The following is a 27,521-nucleotide window of genomic DNA, read 5'->3' as shown; positions in this document are numbered from 1 at the left end:
AAGAAAGCAGCAATCAGTAATTTGATTTGAACCCTATTTAAGATCCTTTTTAGATAATTTTTTAACACATTGATCAAAGATTTAAAACCTCTCATCGCAAGGGAGGAGACAAGTGTGAAAAAAAAAAAGAGGTAAAACAGTTAGATAAAACGGGTCAGGTAAAATCACCCTCAAATTTGTGAACAATGCGGTCAAAGATGCAGCTGGATTCATAATAATGAGACTGTAACGGACACAAACACATTGGCCGCTTGTCATGTTAGTATGAGTTAATTTGTGATTAAGAACATCAATTGATACATATTTGAAGATCGTGAAACATGGAAATGTGAATCACCATTCTCCAAAGAAATGAGGGCACCAGAACCTCTCTTGTTACCTTGCTCAGAGTGCATCCAATCCAACATGTATTCCTATTGATGCTGCTAACATTATGTAAACATCAATCTTCCTTTAAAAAGAAGAAAGGAAGATACAATGGGTTCAGTATTCTAAACTCGTCCTCCAAAAGAGGCTATTTGCCTCAAGAGAACACTTGTGTTTGTTTATCAAATCCCTCATAACCTGTCACTATCTTCTTTTTAATCAAATGACCAAAACGACTGTACATCCGAGGTTGGCTGTTGACCTCCACTATATGGCCTTGAAACAGCTGATTTTCCTATGCTTTCAACAGAACCCTCTACATGCCATTCCTTTCTGCAAAGCAAACAAAATTCAAAGCTGTTAAATCTACCGTCACAACAACTCAGAAAACTTCATTTAGATGCTGAAAATAAAAGCTCATATCATAAGCAAAACCATTAGTTTCAAATAACACTTTTCAACCGTCTACATTAACACTAAAAATTGTATTAGAGAGGAAGGAATGACCCAAGTTGCATAATCAAGGAGGAAAAATAAATCCAACACATCATAAGGAGGAAAAAAGGTAGTAGTCCAAGTATTTGAGGCATCTAGACTTCGCCATAATTCTACCTTAGGGACAAGAGATTCTTTTACTGTTCAATTATGAGGGTCTCTTTAGTTTTGTTTCTTTTTGTTGGTTCAACTAGTTTTTATTTCACTATTTTCCAAGGTTCAACAAGTCCGTAGTTTGAAATTTTAGCTGATAGTATATTCTCAAACAATTACTTTAAAAGGATAAACAAATTGATGAATGCTAGAACTAATCAATGAACACCATCACACAACAATTCACGACTCAATCAAACAGACTCAATCGAACAGAACAGACGAGTAAAGAAAAGGACATGAAAATATACTGTCAAACACCAACAACTAAATCCCTTTCTGTCCCGCACCATTGCATACCGCATTCATTTCATGAACAAATAAATCACAATACATATCACACAGATCTCACACATGAATCCCAAATATCATTTGACAGTTAACTATTCCACTTCTAGTAAATCTAAAGAACATAAAAAGGGTAAATTTGGAGCTAAATACATTTTATTCTGTTATATATCAGACATCCAAAGATGTCCAAAGTCACATGAATCCATTTCAATCAAACACTTAAATTACCTTTCATATACATGAGTGGGATGTGGACAGCGGAAGAGACAAAATCATGGAAATTTGACAAAAGCTGTGATGCTATATTTTTTTATTGTATTTATATTTCATTTTCTACACCTCGCTCTTCTCTGATGAAACATGGTTAGAGATGGAAATCCTGTTTTGGGTATATACCTCTAGTCAAACAGTCAAACCATTACCAATAAGTTTAAAAAGTAATTCACCCTCATTTGAAATATTAACATATTTCTTCTTTATAAGCTAGTTTTCTGTACGGAAGAATTGTAATTCTATTCAATCAATCAGTTCAAAAAACACCCAAACAACAAGCACTGCTCTAAATTAGTAATAGATACATTTAGATACATTGAGTCGAAGTATCATCAATAAGCAACCCACACAATTCAACAAACAGACTACAGAGGACAAATAAGATCAACACAGCACATACATACTTAAACACATGCTGTTCCATTCAAACATTCCATCACTTGTTAAGTATTATAAAATTAATTTTCACCACAGAAACCAATGGTTTTCCCAACGTATCATCACCTACATAACATGACCGAGACACTTGAAACAAAAGAAGCAAAAAGGTTTAGAATTCCCACAAAATTGCCCATAAATGTTTACAGATCTACAGTTCATTTCGAAAAATAAGAATTGTTTTTTCTCATCTTTTTTTGCTAAATAAGTATCATCAAATTAAAACGCTCAACAATATAAATGATCAATGTAAAGCAGAAATTCCACATTATCTATCCAATATATAGGCTAGGCAAATAGTTCATACATACTTGGACCAACAGTTAGCCGGAGAACCATCAAGCCCATGGCTACTAGCAGATTCACTTGGGCTACCATATATCATATCATTTTTAGTGGCTGCCTCCTGACCTATAAGACCACCTGACAATGGTGGGAAGAGAGCACTTTGTGACCAAGGATCATATCCAGACGAACCAGTAACGGGGCTGAAGATCTCACCACTATGGCCATTAGGAAGAAAAACATTATGTGGAGAATGGATACTGGATATTATGCTATCTTCTTTGTTAAAAAACGAAGCCATAGCATTCTGAGAAGATGAAACCACAAAATCATCCTTGTTTGGTGTGTTCCTCTGTGAGGATAACAGCCAGCTCCCTGGGCCACCTACTAAACTTAAACCATCTTGAACAAGTGGAGACGAACTCCACATCTGCCACGTTCCCTTCTCATTTGCAGCTGCATCATCCAGGGGAAAACCACGCCTGTCTTGGCCCATGGGGGTACTGGGAAACCAATTAGAACAGCTCTGTTTCTCCCGGGATGATGGTGACTCAATTGGAGATGGCTTATTAACATCAGAACTGGCAGATATGCTTTTCAAAGAGTGTGGCTTTGTTACTGCATTCTCTGTCCCAAAGCCAGTTCCCAAGTCCAACTGAAAATTATCAAGTGACTCGGAAACAGGCCCAAGCAAGGACACCGGATCGGGAACATAACAGGGGTCTTCAAAAAGCTCCGGTTCATCTTGTCGAAAGACATGCGATGTATTTCCAACAGGAGAAAAAAGTGGTTCAATTGCAGGAGAAAAACCTAGACTACTACTAGTTGGTACACTTGCATGGGTAGAAATATTAAATGGTGATGGAAGACCAAATTGAATAGGATTAGTAAATGTTTGCGTAACTGGTGACTGGGCAGACAACTGAGGGCTCTTGGTTTCTGCTTGAGTTTTCGAATTTGGTCTGCATATTACATTGGAATTTGAAGATTGAGAAACAGATGAAGATCGAGTAAATAACTGCTGCCATGATTTTTTAGGTCCTGTACTCCATGGCTGTGATTCCGGGAGTACCTGCAAGGAACATATAGATTTCTAGTAAGCAATTAATATAAACTTATAGCAAGCAATTATTAACTAGAGCATCGTGATTATATACAGTAATAGCAAGCAATTAAAATTAGTGAATGTCATCAAACAAAATGGAAGTTAGTGACAATAGACACGTTTCAAGATGAAATAACAGCAAAAGCCTTGTCCAGAAATTTGACAGTAGTATTGATCTGTAAAACCACAAGTTTTTCTTTCATGTGGAAAAAAAAGTAACTAGCACTCCATCACTAATCAACACTCAACATAAGCTGCTAGAACAGTATTGTAAAAGAGCAAAGAAAAGGATATAGGAAGCAAGACAACTTACAGAGTGAGTGATCCTATCATCACAATTTAAATTGGATTTTGCAGCAGGACGCTCAGGAGGACATATTTCTCTCCGGCTGGGAGCAGTATGAACATGATCTACAGAACTATTAAACTTGTTTTCCTTCACCACAGTACTTGGAATATTATTGCTCCTACTGAAACCAAACGCTTTTGAAGAAGACAAAAAAGTGCCCCGCATGCGGTCAAGATACCTTGCTCCTGTGCCTCCTCGGTTATAATTGTTTGCAGGGACATTTTTATTAGGTGCATTGTCCATATTCTGTCCCTTGCCACTCTCTAACCCAGATTTATGTTGCTCTCGGCGATCCATTTCGCTCTTTTTGTCGAAGTCCCGCTTCCGCTCACTTTCCTTGCCAGCTCTTCTCTCCAGTTCTTCGGCGTCAGAGTTGCTCTTACTGGAACCCTTGTCTTTCTCTTTTCTTTTCTCCTGACGCTTCCTTTCAGCTTCCTTCCTGCGCTCTTTATCCTTACTGGGATTTGATGATCTGCTGTGATCTTTTTCTGCTTCCACTTTCTCATCTCTCAGTTTCCTACGCTCCTCCACTAACCTTGCAACCTCCTCCCTCTGTTTTCGCTCTTCTTCCTCCAAAAGCTCTTTCTCTAGCCTAGCCTGTCTTTTCTCCTCAGCTTTCCTACGCGCTTTTTCCCCTCTACTTTCACCGAGGCCCACCCCATTTTCACCCCTCTTTGCCAAGAATGCTCTATGTTCAGCATCGGATGAACATTCTTCTCTTGAACTAACTCTAAAAGCCTTTCTCCAGAGCCATCTAATACTCTTGAAAAACGAAGTCAAAAGCTTGCAGACCAAAAATAAAAGACCACAATATGACCTCTCAGTCGAACAATGCTCGGCTCCTCCAAAAAGACCAGTACTCTCACTCGTCCTCCAGTTGTTGGGATTACCTGGAATAGACCCACCAACCCAATTGCCATTCTCCAGCCATTCCTGACCGCACATCCATCCATTTTCAGACCATACCTTGCTATTTAATATCTTGCCACCTTTTCCAACCAAATCCTTAACTATACTGGAATTGGAAATCCCTAACCCCGGAGGCACAGGCAAGTCTAGAACCGGTCTCTTAGAAACATGACCACAGTTAAAACACATAAACCGACCCCCACCAGGGTTCTGATCCCTATAGGGACTCAAGCAGTTGCGGCACCGCCTAGTAGCTGTCTTCCTCAACTTCTGCATCTCTATGGCCTCAAACCTCTTCCTCTCCCTAATCCGTGCATTCCTCCGCACGCGCCAAGCCGACAACCAAGGCATCAAAATCTCATACCAGAAAAGAGTAACCAACAACACAAAAACACAAGCCAGACGAGGCGAAGTAATCTCGAAGCGAAAAGCAGGCGGCAGAAGCTGAGAAAGTGCCCACAAACCAATTAACGGAATAACCAACCAAGGTAGCATCGTGGCAACCCGGCGAGACCACTTCTGAATAACACACAGTATACACATTATCCTCTAAACCTAACCCTCTCCCTAGTCCCAAATATACCCTCTTGATTTTTCCCAATAAAAACAAAGCTTCCGAGGAAACCCTAATCCCGGGTTCCTTTCCCCCTCCTCCCAATCAATATCCCCCAGGGTTAGGCGCAGAAACTTCAGAACCCTAAAATCCCAAACCTAAAAAGAAAACAGAAAAAATTCAGAATATTTAGAAATTGGAATTGAAATTACCCTATTCCAGCAACAAATGTCGCTGTACAGTTCAAAGAATAAAAGCCACAGAAAAATGAAAGAGGAAAAACTTAGAAGCTTGGTCCAACGTGATTGTGTCATGAATCGAAAGGGAGAGAATTTAGCACTCACAGATTCGACGTCGATGGTGAAAACTAGAAGATGAAAATCGGTGGGAATGGGAGCGAAATGAGATTGGAGGCGGAGTACATGAAAGTGTCCGGAGCTGGAGTCGAGTCGTCCGATTCGGGTCGGAGCCTCCGTCGCGGGTTGTTCGGTGTGTATTAAGAGAGAGAGAGAAAAACAATGCGAGAAGAAGAGAGAGAAACAAGATAAGAAGAAGAGAGAGAATGCACTGAAGAAGGAAATGGAAAACAAAATCGGAACAAGCGATGTCACCGAACCGTCGCGATGTTGGATAAATTGGACCGGAGTCGGTGAACCGGGCCGGCTGTTATTATACTCTTTTCTTATTTTGTGTTTTTTTCTCTCTCCTACATTCTTTTCTTCTGCAATTTTTGTTCTTTTGCAGCGGAAGGAATTTTTGGAGTTGGGGCACTTGTATGGTTTCATCAATAATTTTGGGTTTCATTTAATTAATTAATTATATATATATATATATATTATATAATTGTATGAAATTGTTATAAAGACACTATTTAAAAATGAAAATGACAGACGATGTCATTTTTTTTTCTGTTATTAATTGCATTATTTGGATATGTGCTGAAATTTCATCCCAAGTAGTTAAATATTAAAATAATATCCTATTGGAGTAAATATTATACTTTTATGTTATTTGATGAATATTAATTTGTGTCGTGCTGTTTCAGAAAAAACTACATCACTTTCAATATCTTTAATTTTCAACTGAATTTCAGTAATTTTAATTGAATTTTTTAATCAATTAAAAATAAAATTTTGTTACTTTATATTTTTATTTAAAAATGATAAAGTTCATTCACTCTTTTAATTAAACATTCATATTGTGTTAATTTTTTTCTCTTCTTTTATCGTACATTTCACATTATGTCACAACTAGTTCATGAACTTCTTCTCTTACCTATTTCATACTACTTTTAAACATAATAAATTATCTTTAGAAAAATTCATCTGAATCAATATAAGAAAATTTCAAAATAGATTTATACAAACTTACAAGTTGATAAATGAATTTTTTTTAATTTATTAGAAGTCACTCTAATATATTAAAAAATTGAATTTAAATAATTTCATTTGTAATAGATGTACCGAATTTGTAATAGATATACCGAATAAGATACCTATTTATAAGCATGTATTGTTATTTACATAACTCTTTACGTGGATTAACTAATTTTTTTTCAATGATGAAATGAACAATTTATTTTCTAATCCAATTCAATAAAAATAAGTGACGGGTCATATTGATCCATAAGTTAAAATATAGTTGTCATTTATATATGGTGCAAGAAGATTCTAAAAATAACGAAATCACTTATCTAATACATTGAGTAGTATTCCCTATAATTATATTAATATAGAGTTATAAAAATACAAACACTAAAAAGAAAATATCTAATATGTAAACTCGTTTTAAATTTTTAATATCATAATGTAAATATAATAGAATATAAAGTAAAATGACTTTACTTGATTTTTTTAAAAAATAAAATTATAAAATTTGAAAATTTTTCTTTTTCAAATATAAATTTAAACGAAATATAAATTCAAATGAGTATAGATTCAAACAAATATTTATTATAATTAATCAATTAAACGAGAAATAATAAATCAATTCTTATAAAGTTTCGTTGTTTACAAAAATATCATAGAATAATACAGTTGATAAGCTTCACAAAAATTATTAAGTTCTTGCCTGAATGTTTCTGTAAATGTATTTCAAAATTCACTTGAAACATACCGATTACTTTAAATCACTAGGATTTTTTAAATTAATGAAAAACTTCAATAAAGTTTATACAATTTTGTAAGTTTATAATTTTTATTTAAACCATCAATCAAGACTTTGTGTGGTAATTTTGATTCTTTACACGTTGATTTAAATCTTTGAATACTTACCATTGATGGGTGATATACTATTTCGTTATTTGTGAATGTTATTACATCTTTTAAAGTGTTTTTGGTGTATTAAGTTCTTGCATTAGGTTTTTTGTTCAAATATTATATAATTACATGTGTAGCATGGTTGTAATTTAATACATAGAAAATATAGCAAATAATCTCTCTAAGGTTGAGGAAATTCGTATTAAACATAGAATTAATTTTAAACTACTCTAAATCTCTTTTGTACATCTCTCTTTCTCTTATCACTTGTTATTCATTATATTTATATGTGTTTTGCAATACTCTCACTCTTTTACTTAATAACTTCAAAGAAAGATTTTCCAACAATATTAAGTGTTTAAGAAAGTTGAAAACCGCCTATTAAATTTTATTGGTAGTGTACAATTTATTTTGTTTACAATTTATCTCGGAGTTGTTCTTTTATAGTTTTTAAATTACAAGGTCGTGTAATTGTTAGACAAAATAAACTTCATATTGAGGGCGCATATATTAATATTCCCCTTTGTTTACTAGAAAAAATTATTCTTTTTAAAATTTTGGTTTGAAAAGCTTAAACCAATTGATCAATCAGTTTAGGATGCCCTTGTAAATGGTTGTCTCATTCGTTTTCAACTAGTGAAAAATAGGTATATTCCAAAATACTTCTCAATTTGCACTATAGGGAAACAAAAAAGTGATATGAGGGTAAAGAACAACATATCATCCATCTTATCCATCTTTTGCACTTATCAGTCTTACAAAGTGTTCATAAACTACAAGAATTTGTTTAATTATCGATGGAATTTTACTAATGAATTTTAGAATTTTAATTATTAACATAAATTTTCGTCAGTAATAAATAAGTAGGTAAATTAGAATATTAATTATTAACAAACATTTTTATTGGTAACGAATTTGTCGGTAAATTAGAGTTTTTATTACTGAAAAAAAAATTCATCTGTAAATTTCCTAAAAAAAATTGGTACAAAAGTTCCTTCTATGAGCATTAATAAATCATGATGTTTATTGATGAATTTTACCAACAAGTTTGTGGTCGGTAGACATTTTTTCAACTGACTAATAACTTTTTAATAATAATCAATTACAACATGTGTATTGTTGTATTGAAGTAGTATTCAAGAGTCATATCCACAAAAATTTGCCAAGCGTTGCCAATATTTATACTATGAAGTTACTTTGTTGTACTATGTCAAGTTGTAACTTAGAAAAATGCTAAATTAAAATAAAAACAAGTAACAAGGTTGAATGTTTTTCTCCATTCCCCAAATTATATTTTTTAATAACTTCTTTCACACAAAAATTATTCCTGAATCAATGCTCTGGAAGGGCTCTTACAGGTAGATCTAAGTGCATCCCTATAATCTAGAACCTAGGGAAATTTAGACCCAAGGTGATTCCTTAACTCTTAGTAGAATAAATCCCTACTTTAATGTTCCAGACTCTTCTGCCTAATGTCCCCTTTAGCTACCAATTAGGCACTAATACATGTATAGCAAAGTGTTTGGACCACAATTCAAACTAGTTTCCCAACTCAATTTGAAACAATTAAATCAAAAGAGAAAAATAAAACAATTCATAGTCTACTAAATCAAAACAACAATTGATACTTAAGAAGATAAATAGCAAATAGAAAAGGGGAAGATCAATTACATCCAACCTTGCTCCTTGAGTTTTAGCCACTCATGATGGAGAGTGAACCCATTAATACACACAAATCCACTCAACCTCTATTTTGTCTCTCCTTAAACAATATTTTTAAGAAATTTACAGAGAGAGGAAGCCTATTACCCACAAATTTGATTATCTAACACTACTAAAAAAACTCATATTTCCTGTCAATTTTGTTTTGAATTTTTTTTGTAGGAAATACTTATAAATTTTGTTATGAAAAAAATTTGCAGGAAATTAGTACCAATTTTTTTGCAAAATATTTTGTATAAAACACTTTTTGCAACAAATTTTGTAGGAAATAATTTTATAATTATGTAGGAAATAATTACCCATGAAGGAATTACCTACCAATTTAGATCCTTAGGAAACATAGTAGGAAAAAGTATTTTCTTGCAATTTTTTTTAACAAATTTGTAAGAAAATTCTCATATAATATGAGAATTTTTAGTAGTGTAACTAGAAAAGGGGGCACTGTTTTATGGTTTGAAATGGGCAGTGCTTAGCCAAGTTTTATGGGCTTAACCACATTAACTTCTTTTCTGAGTATTTTTACATTTATGTTCAACCACATAATCTTCTTCTGATATTTTGATGTTCAAGGCTTTACTTCACTGCTTATTCCATGTAATGTACCTCATCACTGGTTCAAGCTCATGTGCATCTCAACAATATTTGTTAGGCTCAGCAAAAGATTCATTGTGATTGTTCTGTACTTTCAAAAGTTGTGGTTGATGTAAGATCCAAGAAAATTAAATAAAAAATAAGTATTTAATTAATAAATGCGATAGTGGGAATTCCTAAGTTATTTAATGTGGAGAGAAAAGATAAGAACAATGGTAGCTTAAGTGGTAGAGCATGTTGACGGTGTGGCGAGGACTTGGGTTCGAGTTTTGTGAATGCCATTTATGGGTTATTTTTATTATTTAATTATTTTGCATATAAGCATGGTTGTGGGATAAGAGGTTATAAGGCATGGTGCATATGAAATGTCAATAAACATGAATTAACTTGATGGTGGTACATTGACTTGGCCTTTACATGGTTGTGGGTTCAAACCTTGGTTTGTGAAAAATAAGATTCTTTTGGAGGATGCTTTTGGTGATTACTGAGAGGAGAGGAATTGGAGAGCAACAATTATGTTTTGTACCGCCAGGTCCCTGATATCTGGGTGTTGGGCACCACAAATTTTGCTAGTATGCGCAGTTTTTGTAAAACTGCATTTCCCGATTCGTTAACCGTCTGATTTATATGAAATTTTGAAAGGTGATTCCTAACATGTTTTTCTTTGAATGGTGGAGATTTGAATTGGATTTTTTAGCTAGAGATATATGTTACTGATGATTGGTAGTTTGAATTCCTTAAGAGTATGATTAGCAATGGATGCTTAAGTGTTGATATGGCCTTGATTGGTGAATGTGTGTGTGTGTGTGTATATATATATATATATATATATATATATATATATATGTGTGTGTGTGTGTGTGTGTGTGTGTGCGATTGATGAATATGTTTTGGTAGTACTTGCTTAGCCATGTTGAATATATAAATCTATACATGTTAGCTCGAATGTATGATGTTATAAATGTGTGAAAATGCCACTATTGATGATATCACTATGATCGAGTGTTGCATGACCATGATGAGTTTTGGACAAATATGGGAACATGATAATCATACTTTAAAGGTAATGGAATTTTGAGGGCATGTGAAATAAGTATATAGCTTTGATTGTGTCTTATGTGGTGTATGTGAATTGTAAGCATGCAAAGGGATGGGAAAATGAGAAGGGGAAAATAACGTGTGTGTTGGAATTGATTTAAGATGTGAGTATACATGAATTATAAAAGAGAGGAATGTGTGCTTATACTTGAAATATGCATATGTGTTGTGATGTTGTAATTTGGAGTATATGAATGTGTATGTTGATTTCTGGATGTTTGAGAATTGAATGGGTGAATGCTAGAAACTGAATTAGAGTACCTAAAACCAGTAGTATCACACTATTGGTGTAGCATCGGGCGGTGTAGAGTGGACGTCCAAGCGATAGGAGTATTAGGGGAGTCCCTGGAACGCGTGGCGCTTGACAGTGAGGAGTGACCCGTCAGGCGATAGCCCTTTATCAGAGGCTCTGCTTGTGTTTGGCGCCTGGCGACGAGAAGGCTCCGCTAGGCGGTATGCGCTGGAACGTTGCCTGGCGGCACTTAGGCAACGCCAGGCGAGAGCGTAAAGTGTAATGTGATTGTGTGGCTTGCGTTTTGTATGTTGTATTGTGGGACTTGAACCAGGAGATGTTTGGGTCATGAGCGAGGAGGTTCATGGTTGGTGGTGAACACGTGATGATATGAGCGGGGAGGTTCATATCCTAATACTCTCGTGTGTGGATACGAGCGGGGAGGTTCGTATGTTTCTTACTCACACTTGAGAGATGTTGCGAGCATGGAGGTTCGTAACTAGTGGATCACGTTTGTTGGAATACGGGCGGGGAGGTCCATAGAATTGGACTACGAGTGGGAGATTCGTAAAGGCATGACCACGAGCGGGCATGTTCGTAGGAGCATCGTATATCTTGGGTCCATGGTCAAAGTAATTGCTTGTGTGGTGTGGATGCACGGGGTCTACAATGCTTCAATGATACCTTAAAGGTCGGCTTGCTGGTGTTCCTTGAGTTGTGGCTCGGAATGGCATCTCTCGAGTTGTGGCTCAGGATGACGGATGAACACAAGGAACTCTTGAATTGTGGCTCAGGTTGGCGAGTGTTGCCAGTGTGAGTGTGTGAGTTGTGGCTTGTACGACGGGTCCAAATAGATTATCCTCCTTGGTATGAGACCAACGGGTTTGGTAGTCTTGGGACGTTACGAATGATATTTATATTGGAAACTTCACATGGCGTTACGGAGTGTAGTCCGTATCATGGTTTTCCGCATGTGTTCTGCCAGTTGTGGCTGGTAGGTGTGGCAGGAAGACATCTTGAGGTATTCATTAGAAGACATAAAACACAGGTAACATGGTAGTGACCATGTGTTATGGAATCAAAAGATGAAAATTCCTTTGGTGTGTTCGTGTTGCTATAATTGTTTCATATTATGTGTATGGTTTAAACTGTTAGCTCACCCTATCTGCTTGTGTTTTGGTGATGATCGTGTACGCGATACACGGGAGCAGATGATGTTGAAGGTGGATCTGATGAGGCATAGAACCGAAGCATGGGCTATCATGAGAACATTTCTATAGAGATTTTATTTTATGAATTTTAAGGTTTCTCTTGTAATCAATTGAATTATAGAAATTGGTTTTATTATGAGACGGTTTTTGATAATATATTGAATTTTATAATAATTGGTTATGAGCTGGTTTTTATTATGAAATAAAGTTTTTATATTTCACGTGTTTTAGAAAATGGAGCTTAATAAATGAGGTTTTAATATTAATATCTTATTTTATTAATTAAATTCGTAATATCCGGACGGGATGTTACTGTAACATCTCGACCGAATATTACTAATTTAAATAATTAAAATAGGGATATAAGTATAAAATTGCATTTATGATAATTCCTTTTCCCAAAATGCAGGAAAATTTAAAACTTTATTTCAACGCACCAATTATAAAATCCATACAACGTTAAATTATTATAAAGATTAATTGTTCATAATATTCATTACAAAATAGTTCATGAAGAAAACTAGAAAAAAAAACTCCCATAGTTGGTCCCCACTCTGACCCTAGGCATCCACACGCTTAACTGCATCAACATCTGCTCTCATGTAACAAGTTACATGATCATCGCCAAACACACACAGATAGGGTGAGCTCAAATACAAGAAGGACAATTACACATGACATAATTAAAGCATTTCATAACCATAACCCGTGTTAGCCCCAATCTTCAATCCTCCACTTCCAAACTTTCTGTTGGACGCATCTTGATTCTACACCCTTTGATGAGTACATTGATCGATCTTTGCTGTACGAATGTCTACTCGACCCTCCGACTACAGGCCATCACCTGATAGTCCACACGTAGAAATAGATTTGCCATGGCCTCACACCGCGACACCAAGTGGAGTTCCCCAAAACGAACAGAAGTTCATAATTTTTCCCAAATTACCAAAACTCTATCAGATGCACTGAAGAGGGCAACCATCTGAAACCTCATCGTACGAGCCACGATCTCGCACACTCCACTATACTTCCTAAACCACCAGGCTACAACCTAGAGTGGCCACGTGTTACCCCAATACAAGTTACACTCGTAACTGGGGCCCCACCAAAGCATCGCCTCATGACCTTCATCCAAAGCGGTGTAGGAATCCCCCTCGCGATCCAACTCTACACCCAAAACTGCCTGGCGCACCTCTCCCGTCACTAGGCGGAACTTGGATCCAGACCACCTGGCACACACCTCACGCCGCTAGGCGCCATACGCTTTCCAGAGCCTCTACCAGATCTTTTTTGCCTGGCAGGATTACATTTTCCGCCAGACGCCATGCATTCCAAGCTTCTCTTGTTTTCCCTTATCACCTGGCAGCACACCCCAAGCTGCCAGGCAGCACACCCCAAGCTGCTAGGCGCCACACCAGTAGTGTCATTGCTACTGGTTTTTGGCACTTTGAAGCAAGTTCCAAAGAACCCCAAGCACTATACATACAATCCATAACATGAAATATGCTTATCCAGTCATAATCACATGACTGGATCATAGTCCGACACAATTCTGAACAACCAAATAATATAAAGCAGGAATAATACATAATCATTGCCCCAAAATATCGCACGAGCAATAAACAATAATAAAAGTGCCAAAAACCAGTAGCAATGACGCTACTGACGCCTATTTGTTTGGGGTGTACTCTAGGTTGTAGCTTGGTGGTTTAGGAAGTCTAGTGGAGTGTGCGAGATCGTGGCTCGTACTGCGAGGTTTCAGATGATTGCCCTCTTCAGTGCATCTGATAGAGTTTTGGTAGTTTGGGAACAACTACAGACTTCTGTTCGTTTTGGGGAACTCCACTTGATGTCGCGGTGTAAGGCCGTGGCAAATTTATTCCCGCGTGTAGACTATCAGGTGGTGGCCTGTAGTCGAAGGGACGAGTAGACACTCGTGCAACAAAGATCGATCAGTGTACTCATCAAAGGGTGTAGAATCAAAATGCGTCCAACAGAAAGTTTGGAAGTGAAGGATCGAAGATTGGGGCTAACATGGGTTATAGTTATGAAATGTTTTAAATATGTCATGTGTAATTGTCCTTCTTGTATTTGAGCTCACCCTATTTGTGTGTGTTTGGCGATGATCATGTAACTTGTTACATAGGAGCAGATGTTGATGCAGGTGAGCGTGTGGATGCCTAGAGTCGAAGTGGAGACCAGCTATGGGAGTTTTTTTTTTTCTAGTTTTCTTCATGAACTATTTTGTAATGAATATTATGAACAATTAATCTTTGTAATAATTGAACGCCGTATGGATTTTATAATTGGCGCGTTGAAATAAAGTTTTAAATTTTCCCACGTTTTGGGAAAAGAAATTATCATAAATGCGATTTTATACTTATATCCCTATTTTAATTATTTAAAACAGTAATATACGGTCGGGATGTTACAGTTACAATTGAGCTCCCTTCTGGTGGCTTAGCTCATTGCTTGATTTATTTCACTTTTCTCCTACAAAATAGTGTTATTTCATTAGTTTCCCTGTTTTTCAATTAACTAAGTAAGAAGTCCAATGATATCCCTAAAGAATGGTCTTTTTCTTCAATGAAAACAATTTAAGCATTGAATAAGTGTCTAAATTACTATGTTTTTTTATGTCATGGAGACACTTATCACTTACATAATAATCTCTTTGTGTGCACTTAAGATTTGGGGATTGTTTGTTTAAAGGCATTTTGCTAACATGTTTGGTTGTCTCTTTTTTGAGATAATCAAAAAGAAGAAGGAAGACAAGGAGGAGGAGAATAAGAAACCAAATCACGATATTTACCAATGATGAATTTTACCAAAGGAATTGTGGTTGGTAGACATTTTTCTTACTTACATAATAAGGTTTTGAATTTAGGATTTAGAGGCGGAGAAGAAGAATAAAATTGAGATATTTACCAACGATGAATTTTATCAATTTATATAATAATCTTTTTACATATTATTTATTGATAGAAAAAAAAAAGGAGAAAAAAAGAAGAAGAAGAAGAACCAAATCACCGATTTACACAATAATCTCTTTAAGTACAATCAAGATTGAGGATTATTTGTTGACAGACATTTTGCTAGCATGTTTGGTTGTCTCTTCATTGAGGTATTCAAAGAAAATAATAGATCTTTCATAAAGAAATTCATGTAGAATCTAAAAACCTTTGACAATCAAGTAAACTATTATTCTCTTTTAAATGTTAGTTATAGGCTTAAAAACTGATTTGGTTCTAATATTCGTTCAATTTTTTTAATTTGGTCATATTATTTTTTTTGTTTAATTCGGTTCTAATATTCGTTAATTTTATTTAATTTAGTCATTTTTGCTAATAACGTTACAATAGTTAATGGATTGTCAACAATGACTAGCAATATCATTTTTTATAATCATATTAGGTTTATTTATCTTCTTCTTATAATTAAAATTAAAAATTACTTCACATTGTTTCAACTTATGTGATAATATATTTGATTTTATTTAAATTCACATATATGTTATTAAGGTGCAAGCATGCCAAGATAATATGTAATATGTATAAAAAAACAGGACAAATATGAAGAAGTTAACTTATGAGAAAATATTTAAATCCTACAAGGTTAGGAAAAATAGTAGTTAAATAAACCTGTTTTATTTCTAAAAGAAGCCATTAAAATTAGGTAACTTATATTAAGGAAAGTTAGTCTTATATTTAGATTAATACTAACTAAATTATTAATACAATCATTTCCTTCACCGTAAATGTATGAAAGAGAACCCATAGTTTTGTTACATTATAAGAGAATATATATACACAATCTTTTGCGTAATTGTTACCTTAAGTATAGTGTAATCGTAACCATGTTTTTGCATATACATTTAACTATTGGGTACATTTCACGCATGTATTCATGTATATATTTCACCAATTAATAAGAATGAAGCATGTAAATTTTATTATATGGTATCAAAGCTAGGTTTAGGTTCAGGTTTGATCCTAACCATGTCTCCAAACTTTATTTGTCTCATCAAACTACGTCACGTCTCCCCTTCTTATCCTTTTATCTTCTTTCCTTATAATCAATGCTTGCAAAAACCAAATTTTATTATATCTTGACCGTTAATAACATGATACTTTAAAGATGAAAAATGGGCATTGTTCATGGATAGAGCTCTTTAAGATTCATTGTCAAGCATAAAAAATTATTAATCATATAATTTTACCAAAGAATGTTAACTCCTTGACAAGTGTATCAGTTGTATAAGTAGTAAAATGAAAGTCCAAATATATTTTCTCAATGGATTTGCATTTGTTTGGTTAATTGTGTTTATTCACTAATTTAGACTATGAATATGAACATTAATGGATTCAAATTTGATTACAGATGAAATTAAATTGCCAACATAAAAGCTACTAAATTAACATGATATATAAAGTGATCAAGACAAAAGATTCACTAAGGTTGGATTTAATGAACTAAACTCAATGCAATAATTTACACAATATATATTTAACATACTCAAGCATTCACATCATCAGTTCACAAGTCCTAACTCTCTATACACAAGTTTTAAACCTTTATGTGAAAATATTAATCTTGTAGTTATCTTAATACAAGATTTACATTAAGAAAAGATGTTTAGAATGACCAAAGGATTATACTCTATGTCTAAACCCAAACCCCATGGTTGTTCTATCATTATCTAGGTCCCAAAACATTTCGTGATAATTAGAGACCAAAAAATAGCATACATAGTCAATCATGCACATGAAGATTAAAGATAGAATACAAGAGTAATAAAGGAGATTATATTGCATATGAAAAATCTATATAGATAGATACATTACATCCAATCCCAGTGAGTAGGGAGTTTAGCTACTCCTACACATTTGGAATTCAAAAATGGATCAAAATAGTGGAATGGATGAAGGAAAATGAAGTGCTTTAAGCTTCAAATGTGTTGTCTATCTCATGATCTTTTGTTGCATTCCCACACCAAAATTGTTTCATTTCATCCAGAACTTGACTTTTCAACCACTACCAAAAAGCGTCTTATCACTGGGCAAGCATAACCTGTTATTGGGTGAGAAGTTGCTTTTATGCCAAGACTAACTACTCTTACTAGTTGGGCGAGTATTCTACTCGTTGGGCGAGGATTTTAGTGGTTGGACGAAAGAACCTTATTTTGGCTAGACGAGCTATCTTTTAGCTGGGCGAGAAGGTCCTAAGAAGTAATTTTTATTCTTCTTCAGTCTTCCTTTTCTACATAATAATCCAACAAAAAAGGTAATTATATCTATCTTAAAAAAATATTAAAATCCTAAATATTTTCATGAAATAATACAAAATGCATGATATAAAGACAAATAAGAGATTATAACAAGCATGAAAAATGAGTAATCATCACACTTATCAAAGAAAACATAACAAGATGATGAGACTGCACAAGTATTATAGTCACAAGTACAATTATCCTTCAATGGATTTATGGTACAATTTTATGCACACCATCTTAGAAGTTGGAACTAGATTCAACTACACAACCAACATGAGAACAATTGAAAAATGTTCTATAATGTTTAATTGAAAAACCAATTCACTTGCTCTCATATAAAAGGTTATCCTAACATCTCATCTTGTAGTGCTAAGAACTTTAAATGTTTGCCGGTCAACTCTTTAAATTTGGTGCATAGTTTCAAATAAAGATTAGTTCTTTGGTTAATTACGAGTTTATATGAGAATTATGATGGTGTTGCATCATTCATTAATGGAATAATCCTTTATAGTTCTCTTACAAGGTATGACTTTTACAAGGTATGATCAAGGGCAATTGGCTATGGATGAAATATGAAATGAAATTTGAGTGCAAGTTATTGTAAAACATAAAATTGTCGTAACAATAATATGAGACATGCTAAAAATGGTAAGAGTAAAGGAAAGGTTTGATACCTAATTTGGTGTTCTAATTTTATTCGAATTTTCAAAAAGACCTCTAATTTTTTATTTATTCAATTTAGTCCTCTACTTTATTAAAAATAATCATTTTGGTAATTTCTGTTAAATTGACATTAACGTCGTATTCGTACAGTGTCACATGTCATTTTAATGTCACATGCCCATGTTTGTTTTCAATTTAGTATCCTTATTTATAATTTTGATTCAATTCAGTTCTTTTTTTTTTTAAATGAAGCACTTTACTCCATCTCTAATTTGAAAACAAATTAGTAATTAAACTTAATTACAATTTATACAAACATGTTAAAATATTTTTTAAATGTTTATATATCAAATTACCCCACCTAAATATTCAAATTACTTTTTCTACATTTTTACATAAAAAAAATCCCTATTTAAACTTATAATTTTTTTTTTAAATATTAAAAGTGTAAATGTAAAGTGACACTTATAATTTTTAAATGATTAATGACATATTTTTAATATGAAAAATGTCACTTTATATTTATATTTTTAATATTTTTAAAATATTATAAGTTTAAATAGGGATTTTTTTTATGCAAAAATGTAAAAAATAAAAGTAATTTGAATATTTAGGTAAAGTGATTTGATATATAGTTTTTTTTTTTAAATTAACATGTATATATAAATGTATATATAAGTTGTAATTAAGTTTAATTATTAATTTGGTCTCAAATGTGAAAGGAACCAAATTGTTTCATTTAAGAAAAAAATAACAAATTGGATCAAAATTATAAATAAATGGACTAAATTGAAAATAAACACTAAACACTATCATGTGACAATAACATGACATCTAATACTGTACGAACAGGGCGTTAACATCAGTTTAATACAAAGGACCAAATCAAACATTTTCAAAGAATTAAAAAACTAAATTGAACAAATTAAAAATTAAAAATCTTTTTAAAAATTCAAATAAAATTATAAGACCAACTTATATATTACTCCTGAAGGGAAATATCGTGATAACTACACCCACGCGTTAGTGACAACTGCATAGTGGACGTCATTATAGAAATATTGCGTGCCTCGTTTTATTCATTGTGAAACATATACATGCGTACATGCATGAAATTGGGCTTCAATTAAATATATACATAAAAATAAGATTATGATTAGGTTATAATTGATGTAACAAAATTATGCTATCCTTTATTTACATTTTAATAGTAAAAGATTATGCAAATATTTTCTCCTTAATTTAATAAGATTTTGCATGCATTAGATTTAGCACTACTTAATTAGCTATTTTGTGAAAAATAATTACCATAAATCAGTAAAAGTTATCGAAATATTTGTGTAGATTCATATGAATACATAACAATATTAGCTTAGAATAAAGCTATTCTAATATACTTTCCTCCGAATTAATTATTAAAAAATAATTTTTCATCTGATAATATAAAAAATAAAATAAAGAAATTTTTTGTTGAACAATCAGTAGAAGATAAAATTTACTACATAAACATACGCAAATTTAATAAATTATTATTTTAATAAATTTTCTATACCAATTTATGCTTCATATATATTTTTCTTCGATTCCTTCTAAAGCAATTGGTATTGGTTTTGATCATATCAAGCACCTGATAATAAATTAGTATCCAAAAGAATAAAAGTTAAAGTATTTATAATCTCATAATCTCAGGATAAATTAACAAAATTGAAATCTTGGTGGTAAAATTCTCCTAAATTAAAAATTCAATATTTAAGGTGTATGTATTATTGAATTCACCACACATTAGTAGTTTAACATTGGATTGATGAAAAAAATAATGTATACACTATAAAAAAAATTATGTCTAACTAATGACTAATTTTAATGATAAAAAATAATTAGATACTGTAGTAATCAATTTATAAACTAAAAATTATTAGTAACTAAAATAATTTATAAATTTGTCTCTAAATTGATTATTACAATTAGCTACCAAGATTTTAGCTACACAAAAGTTTAGTATTTAAATTTTTATCTAAATTGGCCATTAATTGAGCAAATTTAGTGACTAATTTTTTTTATAGTTAAAATCTTGATAGCTAATGTTAATGGTCTATTTAGAAACCAATTGACACCAATCATTTTGTAATTTATAAATTGATATCTAAATTGATCATTATAGTGAGTAATGAATTTTTATCCCTAAAATTTGTTAGTGATATAACTTTAAAATGCGGATGATAAAATCTATGATAATGAAAAAAATTACAAAACAAATTGAAATTGACATAATTAAAATATGTTTTTGGTCCTTTAACTTTCACTGAATATTGAACTTAGTCTATATTGAAAACTTTGATCTAATTTAGTCTCTCAACTTTAAAAATGAGTAGATTTAATTTTCTTAACCAAATTTTATAAAGTTTACTTGACGTTCAAACGCGTTTCATGATAGTATATGAGTTTGTTTACACTGTTTGAAATATTTTTGTCAATGTTAACTGATAAACTTTAAAAAACTTGATTTAAGAAATTAAATCCATGTATTTCTAAAGATGAGAAACTAAATTTGTTCAAAGTTTAAAAAAATATACTAAATTGATTCAAAGTTTAGAAGTGTGACTAATTCTAATTTTTACTAAAAATTAAAAAACAAAAAATATACGTAACCTGAAAATATAAAAATAATTCTATCTTATAATAGGATCTATATTTTATATCCGATAAATCGAAATTTGTCAGGTTTAAAGCATGTTACAAGGTGTGTTATTGTAATATTATAATTAAAACTTGAAAAGTCCATCACATCCGACCTTAGCTCAGTTGGTAGAGCGGAGGACTGTAGTTGGTAGGTTCAAATAGTCATCCTTAGGTCGCTGGTTCGAATCCGGCAGGTCGGATTGTTTTTTATCTTTTTCTTATGTAGTCTCCAGATTGTTTTTTATCTTTTTCTTATGTAGTCTCCAGACATGTACATGTGTAATTAAAAATTATAGATGTTAGTTGATTTTTGTTCTTCTAATCATTTAGTGCGCATGCCGAGTATATATTAACCTTCATTATTTTGCATGATTCTATGTGAAAAACAAAACCACATTCTGCTCTGCTCTCTCTATAAAAGATTCAACATCTTGCATTAAAGAGAAAAATAAAGTTAGTTTTAATTTTTTTATGTTTCAACAGCAAGTGCTTTATGAATAAATAACAAGAAAATTAATTCTCATAAAAAAATAAAAATTAATAATTATTACGTCCAAACTACATTTGCGTCAGAGCCATTTGTGCCACAAAATTTTTCTCAAGAACAACTTGACTCAGAATAAAAATCCCCCCTCACTCTATCATTTCAAAACGGATATTACAGAAAATTTTACATTCGTTAATGTGAATACGTGGAGATAGTTTCTTATATGGTGTAACTTAATTTGAATCAAAATATTTAAAATCTCTCATGCGTGAGTAAATAAGTGGGTGTAAGAAAAAAAATAAATTATAACATCGGATGGGTCAGGTAGAATCACAGTCGAATTTGTTCACAATGAGGTCAAAGATGCAGCTGGATTCATAATAATGAAAGGTAATAATGAGAGGATGATGTACACAAACACATTGGCTGCTAGTCATGTTAGTATGAGTTAATTTGTGATTAAGAACATCAATTGATACATATTTGAAGATCGTGACACATGGGAATGTGAAGCACCATTCTCCAAAGAAATGAGGGCACCAGAACCTCTCTTGTTACCTTGCTCAGAGTGCATCCAATCCAACATGTATTCCTATTGATGCTGTTAACATTATGTAAACATCAATCTTCCTTTAAAAAGAAGAAAGGAAGATACAATGGGTTCAGTATTCTAAACTCGTCCCCCAAAAGAGGCTATTTGCCTCAAGAGAACACTTGTGTTTGTTTGTCAAATCCCTCATAACCTGTCACTATCATCTTTTTAATCAAATGACCAAAACGACTGTACATCCGAGGTTGGCTGTTGACCTCCACTATATGGCCTTGAAACAGCTGATTTCCCTATGCTTTCAACAGAACCATCTACATGCCATTCCTTTCTGCAAAGCAAACAAAATTCAAAGCTGTTAAATCTACCGTCACAACAACTCAGAAAACTTCATTTAGATGCTGAAAATAAAAGCTCATATCACAAGCAAAACCATTAGTTTCAAACAACACTTTTCAACAGTCTAAATTAACACTAAAAATTGTATTAGAGAGGAAGGAATGACCCAAGTTGCATAATCAAGGAGAAAAAATAAATCCAACACATCATAAGAGGAGGAAAAAAAGTTAGTAGTAGTAGTCCAAGTATTTGAGGCATCTAGACTTCCCCAAAATTCTACCTTAGGGACAAGAGATTCTTTTACTGTTCAATTATGAGGGTCTCTTTAGTTTTGTTTTTTTTCTTCGTTCAACTAGTTTTTATTTCATTATTTTCCAGGTTCAACAAGTCCCCAGTATGAATTTTAGCTGATAGTATATTCTCAAACAATTACTTTGAAAGGATAAACAAATTGATGACAGCTAGAACTAATCAAGGAACACAATCACACAACATTTGACGACTCAATCAAACAGAACAGACGAGTAAAGAAAAGGACATGAAAATATACTGTCAAACACCAACAACTAAATCCCTTTCTGTCCCGTACCATTGCATACCGCATTCATTTCATGAACAAATAAATCACAATACATATCACACAGATCTCACACATGAATCCAAAATATCATTTGACAATTAAATATTCCACTTTTAGTAAATCTAAAGAACATAAAAAGGGTAAATTTGGAGCTAAATACATTTTATTCTGTTATAAATCAGACATCCAACGATGTCCAAAGTCACAGGAATCCATTTCAATCAAACACTTAAATTACCTTTCATATACATGAGTGGTATGTGGACAGCAGAAGAGACAAAATCATGGAAATTTGACAAAAGCTGTGATGCTATATTTTTTTTTCGTATTTATATTTCATTTTCTACACCTCGCTCTTCTCTGATAAAGCATGGTTAGAGATGAAAATGCTGTTTTGGGTATATACCTCCAGTCAAACCATTACCAATAAACTAAAAAAGTAATTCACTCTCGTTGGAAACATTAACATATTTCTTCTTTATAAGCTAGTTTTCTGTACGGAAGAATTCAATCTGTTCAAAAAACACCCAAACAACAAGCACTACTCTAAATTAGTAATAGATATATTTAGATACATGGAGTCGGAGTATCATCAATAAGCAACCCACACAATTCAACAAACAGACTACAGAGGACAAATAAGATCAACACAGCACATACATACTTAAACACATGCTGTTCCATTCAAACATTCCATCACTTGTTAAGTATTATAAAATTAATTTTCACCACAGAAACCAATGGTTTTCCCAACGTATCATCACCTACATAACATGACCGAGACACTTGAAACAAAAGAAGCAAAAAGGTTTAGAATTCCCACAAAATTGCCCATAAATGTTTACACAGATCTACAGTTCATTTCGAAAAATAAGAATTGTTTTTTCTCATCTTTTTTTGCTAAATAAGTTTCATCAAATTAAAACGCTCAACAATATAAATGATCAATGTAAAGCAGAAATTCCACATTATCTATCCAATATATAGGCTAGGCAAATAGTTCATACATACTTGGACCAACAGTTAGCCGGAGAACCATCAAGCCCATGGCTACTAGCAGATTCACTTGGGCTACCATATATCATATCATTTTTAGTGGCTGTCTCCTGACCTATAAGACCACCTGACAATGGTGGGAAGAGAGCACTTTGTGACCAAGGATCATATCCAGACGAACCAGTAACGGGGCTGAAGTTCTCACCACTATGGCCATTGGGAAGAAAAACATTATGTGGAGAATGGATACTGGATATTATGCTATCTTCTTTGTTAAAAAACGAAGCCATAGCATTCTGAGAAGATGAAACCACAAAATCATCCTTGTTTGGTGTGTTCCTCTGTGAGGATAGCAGCCAGCTCCGTGGGCCACCTACTAAACTTAAACCATCTTGAACAAGTGGAGACGAACTCCACATCTGCCACGTTCCCTTCTCATTTGCAGCTGCATCATCCAGGGGAAAACCACGCCTGTCTTGGCCCATGGGGGTACTGGGAAACCAATTAGAACAGCTCTGTTTCTCCCGGTATGATGGTGACTCAATTGGAGATGGCTTATTAACATCAGAACTGGCAGATATGCTTTTCAAAGAGTGTGGCTTTGTTACTGCATTCTCTGTCCCAAAGCCAGTTCCCAAGTCCAACTGAAAATTATCAAGTGACTCGGAAACAGGCCCAAGCAAGGACACCGGATCGGGAACATAACAGGGGTCTTCAAAAAGCTCCGGTTCATCTTGTCGAAAGACATGCGATGTATTTCCAACAGGAGAAAAAAGTGGTTCAATTGCAGGAGAAAAACCTAGACTACTACTAGTTGGTACACTTGCATGGGTAGAAATATTAAATGGTGATGGAAGACCAAATTGAATAGGATTAGTAAATGTTTGCGTAACTGGTGACTGGGCAGACAACTGAGGGCTCTTGGTTTCTGCTTGAGTTTTCGAATTTGGTCTGCATATTACATTGGAATTTGAAGATTGAGAAACAGATGAAGATCGAGTAAATAACTGCTGCCATGATTTTTTAGGTCCTGTACTCCATGGCTGTGATTCCGGGAGTACCTGCAAGGAACATATAGATTTCTAGTAAGCAATTAATATAAACTTATAGCAAGCAATTATTAACTAGAGCATCGTGATTATATACAGTAATAGCAAGCAATTATGTTATGTTCAAAAATCTCAAAGACTGAAAGTTTAGAATGTCATCAAACAAAATAGAAGTTAGTGACAATAGACACGTTTCAAGATGAAATAACAGCAAAAGCCTTGTCCAGAAATTTGACAGTAGTATTGATCTGTAAAACCACAAGTTTTTCTTTCATGTGGAAAAAAAAGTAACTAGCACTCCATCACTAATCAACACTCAACATAAGCTGCTAGAACAGTATTGTAAAAGAGCAAAGAAAAGGATATAGGAAGCAAGACAACTTACAGAGTGAGTGATCCTATCATCACAATTTAAATTGGATTTTGCAGCAGGACGCTCAGGAGGACATATTTCTCTCCGGCTGGGAGCAGTATGAACATGATCTACAGAACTATTAAACTTGTTTTCCTTCACCACAGTACTTGGAATATTATTGCTCCTACTGAAACCAAACGCTTTTGAAGAAGACAAAAAAGTGCCCCGCATGCCGTCAAGATACCTTGCTCCTGTGCCTCCTCGGTTATAATTGTTTGCAGGGACATTTTTATTAGGTGCATTGTCCATATTCTGTCCCTTGCCACTCTCTAACCCAGATTTATGTTGCTCTCGGCGATCCATTTCGCTCTTTTTGTCGAAGTCCCGCTTCCGCTCACTTTCCTTGCCAGCTCTTCTCTCCAGTTCTTCGGCGTCAGAGTTGCTCTTACTGGAACCCTTGTCTTTCTCTTTTCTTTTCTCCTGACGCTTCCTTTCAGCTTCCTTCCTGCGCTCTTTATCCTTACTGGGATTTGATGATCTGCTGTGATCTTTTTCTGCTTCCACTTTCTCATCTCTCAGTTTCCTACGCTCCTCCACTAACCTTGCAACCTCCTCCCTCTGTTTTCGCTCTTCTTCCTCCAAAAGCTCTTTCTCTAGCCTAGCCTGTCTTTTCTCCTCAGCTTTCCTACGCGCTTTTTCCCCTCTACTTTCACCGAGGCCCACCCCATTTTCACCCCTCTTTGCCAAGAATGCTCTATGTTCAGCATCGGATGAACATTCTTCTCTTGAACTAACTCTAAAAGCCTTTCTCCAGAGCCATCTAATGCTCTTGAAAAACGAAGTCAAAAGCTTGCAGACCAAAAATAAAAGACCACAATATGACCTCTCAGTCGAACAATGCTCGGCTCCTCCAAAAAGACCAGTACTCTCACTCGTCCTCCAGTTGTTGGGATTACCTGGAATAGACCCACCAACCCAATTGCCATTCTCCAGCCATTCCTGACCGCACATCCATCCATTTTCAGACCATACCTTGCTATTTAATATCTTGCCACCTTTTCCAACCAAATCCTTAACTATACTGGAATTGGAAATCCCTAACCCCGGAGGCACAGGCAAGTCTAGAACCGGTCTCTTAGAAACATGACCACAGTTAAAACACATAAACCGACCCCCACCAGGGTTCTGATCCCTATAGGGACTCAAGCAGTTGCGGCACCGCCTAGTAGCTGTCTTCCTCAACTTCTGCATCTCTATGGCCTCAAACCTCTTCCTCTCCCTAATCCGTGCATTCCTCCGCACGCGCCAAGCCGACAACCAAGGCATCAAAATCTCATACCAGAAAAGAGTAACCAACAACACAAAAACACAAGCCAGACGAGGCGAAGTAATCTCGAAGCGAAAAGCAGGCGGCAGAAGCTGAGAAAGTGCCCACAAACCAATTAACGGAATAACCAACCAAGGTAGCATCGTGGCAACCCGGCGAGACCACTTCTGAATAACACACAGTATACACATTATCCTCTAAACCTAAACCTCTCCCTAGTCCCAAATATACCTTCTTGATTTCTCCCAATAAAAACAAAGCTTCCGAGGAAACCCTAATCCCGGGTTCCTTTCCCCCTCCTCCCAATCAATATCTCCCAGGATTAGGCGCAAAAACTTCAGAACCCTAAAATCCCAAACCTAAAAAGAAAACAGAAAAAATTCAGAATATTTAGAAATTGGCATTGGAATTGAAATTACGCTATTCTAGCAACAAATGTCGCTGTAAAGAATAAAAGCGACAGAAAAATGAAAGAAGAAAAACTTAGAAGTTTGGTCCAACGTGATTGTGTCATGAATCGAAAGGGAGAGGAAATGGGAATTTAGGACTCACAGATTCTGCGATGGTGAAAACTAGAAGATGAAAATCGGTGGGAATGGGAGCGAAATGAGATTGGGGGCGGAGTACATGAAAGTGTCCGGAGCTGGAGTCGAGTCGTCCGATTCGGGTCGTAGCCTCCGTCGCGGGTTGTTCGGTGTGTATTAAGAGAGAGAGAAAAACAATGCGAGAAGAAGAGAGAGAAACAAGATAAGAAGAAAGAGAGAGAATGCACTGAAATGAAAAACAAAATCGGAACAAGCGATGTTACCGAACCGTCGAGGATGTTGGATAGACTGGACCGGAGTCGGTGAACCGGGCCGGCTGGTATTATTCTCTTTTCTTATTTTTTGGTTTTTTC

At 34.3% G+C, this 27,521-nt stretch overlaps 2 protein-coding genes and 1 non-coding gene across 4 annotated transcripts; 1 reads left to right on the top strand and 2 right to left on the bottom strand.

The window, feature by feature from the left end:
* Positions 1 to 175: 175 nt before the first annotated feature.
* Positions 176 to 27,399, bottom strand: LOC114184887 (uncharacterized). 2 transcript variants are annotated; one of them, XM_085673985.1, is made up of 4 exons: positions 27,176 to 27,399; positions 3,720 to 5,375; positions 2,328 to 3,373; positions 176 to 699 (listed from the first exon to the last, which is right to left on the bottom strand). In XM_085673985.1, exons 2-4 carry the CDS (start codon positions 5,205 to 5,207, stop codon positions 582 to 584), a joined length of 2,652 nt encoding a protein of 883 aa, XP_085530111.1. In that variant the 5' UTR covers positions 5,208 to 5,375; positions 27,176 to 27,399; the 3' UTR covers positions 176 to 581. The 2 variants fall into 2 exon arrangements, with proteins under 2 accessions (XP_085530111.1, XP_027928071.2); XM_028072270.2 differs by lacking the exon at positions 27,176 to 27,399 and adding an exon at positions 5,562 to 5,898.
* TRNAY-GUA (transfer RNA tyrosine (anticodon GUA)) lies at positions 21,052 to 21,143 on the top strand. Its single transcript is given in 2 exon segments — positions 21,052 to 21,088; positions 21,108 to 21,143. It is a non-coding gene; the product is annotated as a tRNA-Tyr (tRNA).
* On the bottom strand, positions 21,772 to 27,354 carry LOC114184251 (uncharacterized). Its single transcript, XM_028071536.2, has 4 exons — positions 27,176 to 27,354; positions 25,327 to 26,982; positions 23,908 to 24,953; positions 21,772 to 22,308 (listed from the first exon to the last, which is right to left on the bottom strand). Exons 2-4 carry the CDS (start codon positions 26,812 to 26,814, stop codon positions 22,191 to 22,193), a joined length of 2,652 nt encoding a protein of 883 aa, XP_027927337.2. The 5' UTR covers positions 26,815 to 26,982; positions 27,176 to 27,354; the 3' UTR covers positions 21,772 to 22,190.
* Positions 27,400 to 27,521: the final 122 nt, after the last annotated feature.

Source organism: Vigna unguiculata, chromosome 5, assembly GCF_037176805.1.
Source record: "Vigna unguiculata cultivar grain cowpea cultivar isolate G323 ecotype 2 chromosome 5, ASM3717680v1, whole genome shotgun sequence".
NCBI lineage: Eukaryota > Viridiplantae > Streptophyta > Magnoliopsida > Fabales > Fabaceae > Vigna > Vigna unguiculata.
This window is presented reverse-complemented; position numbering and strand designations above follow the sequence as displayed.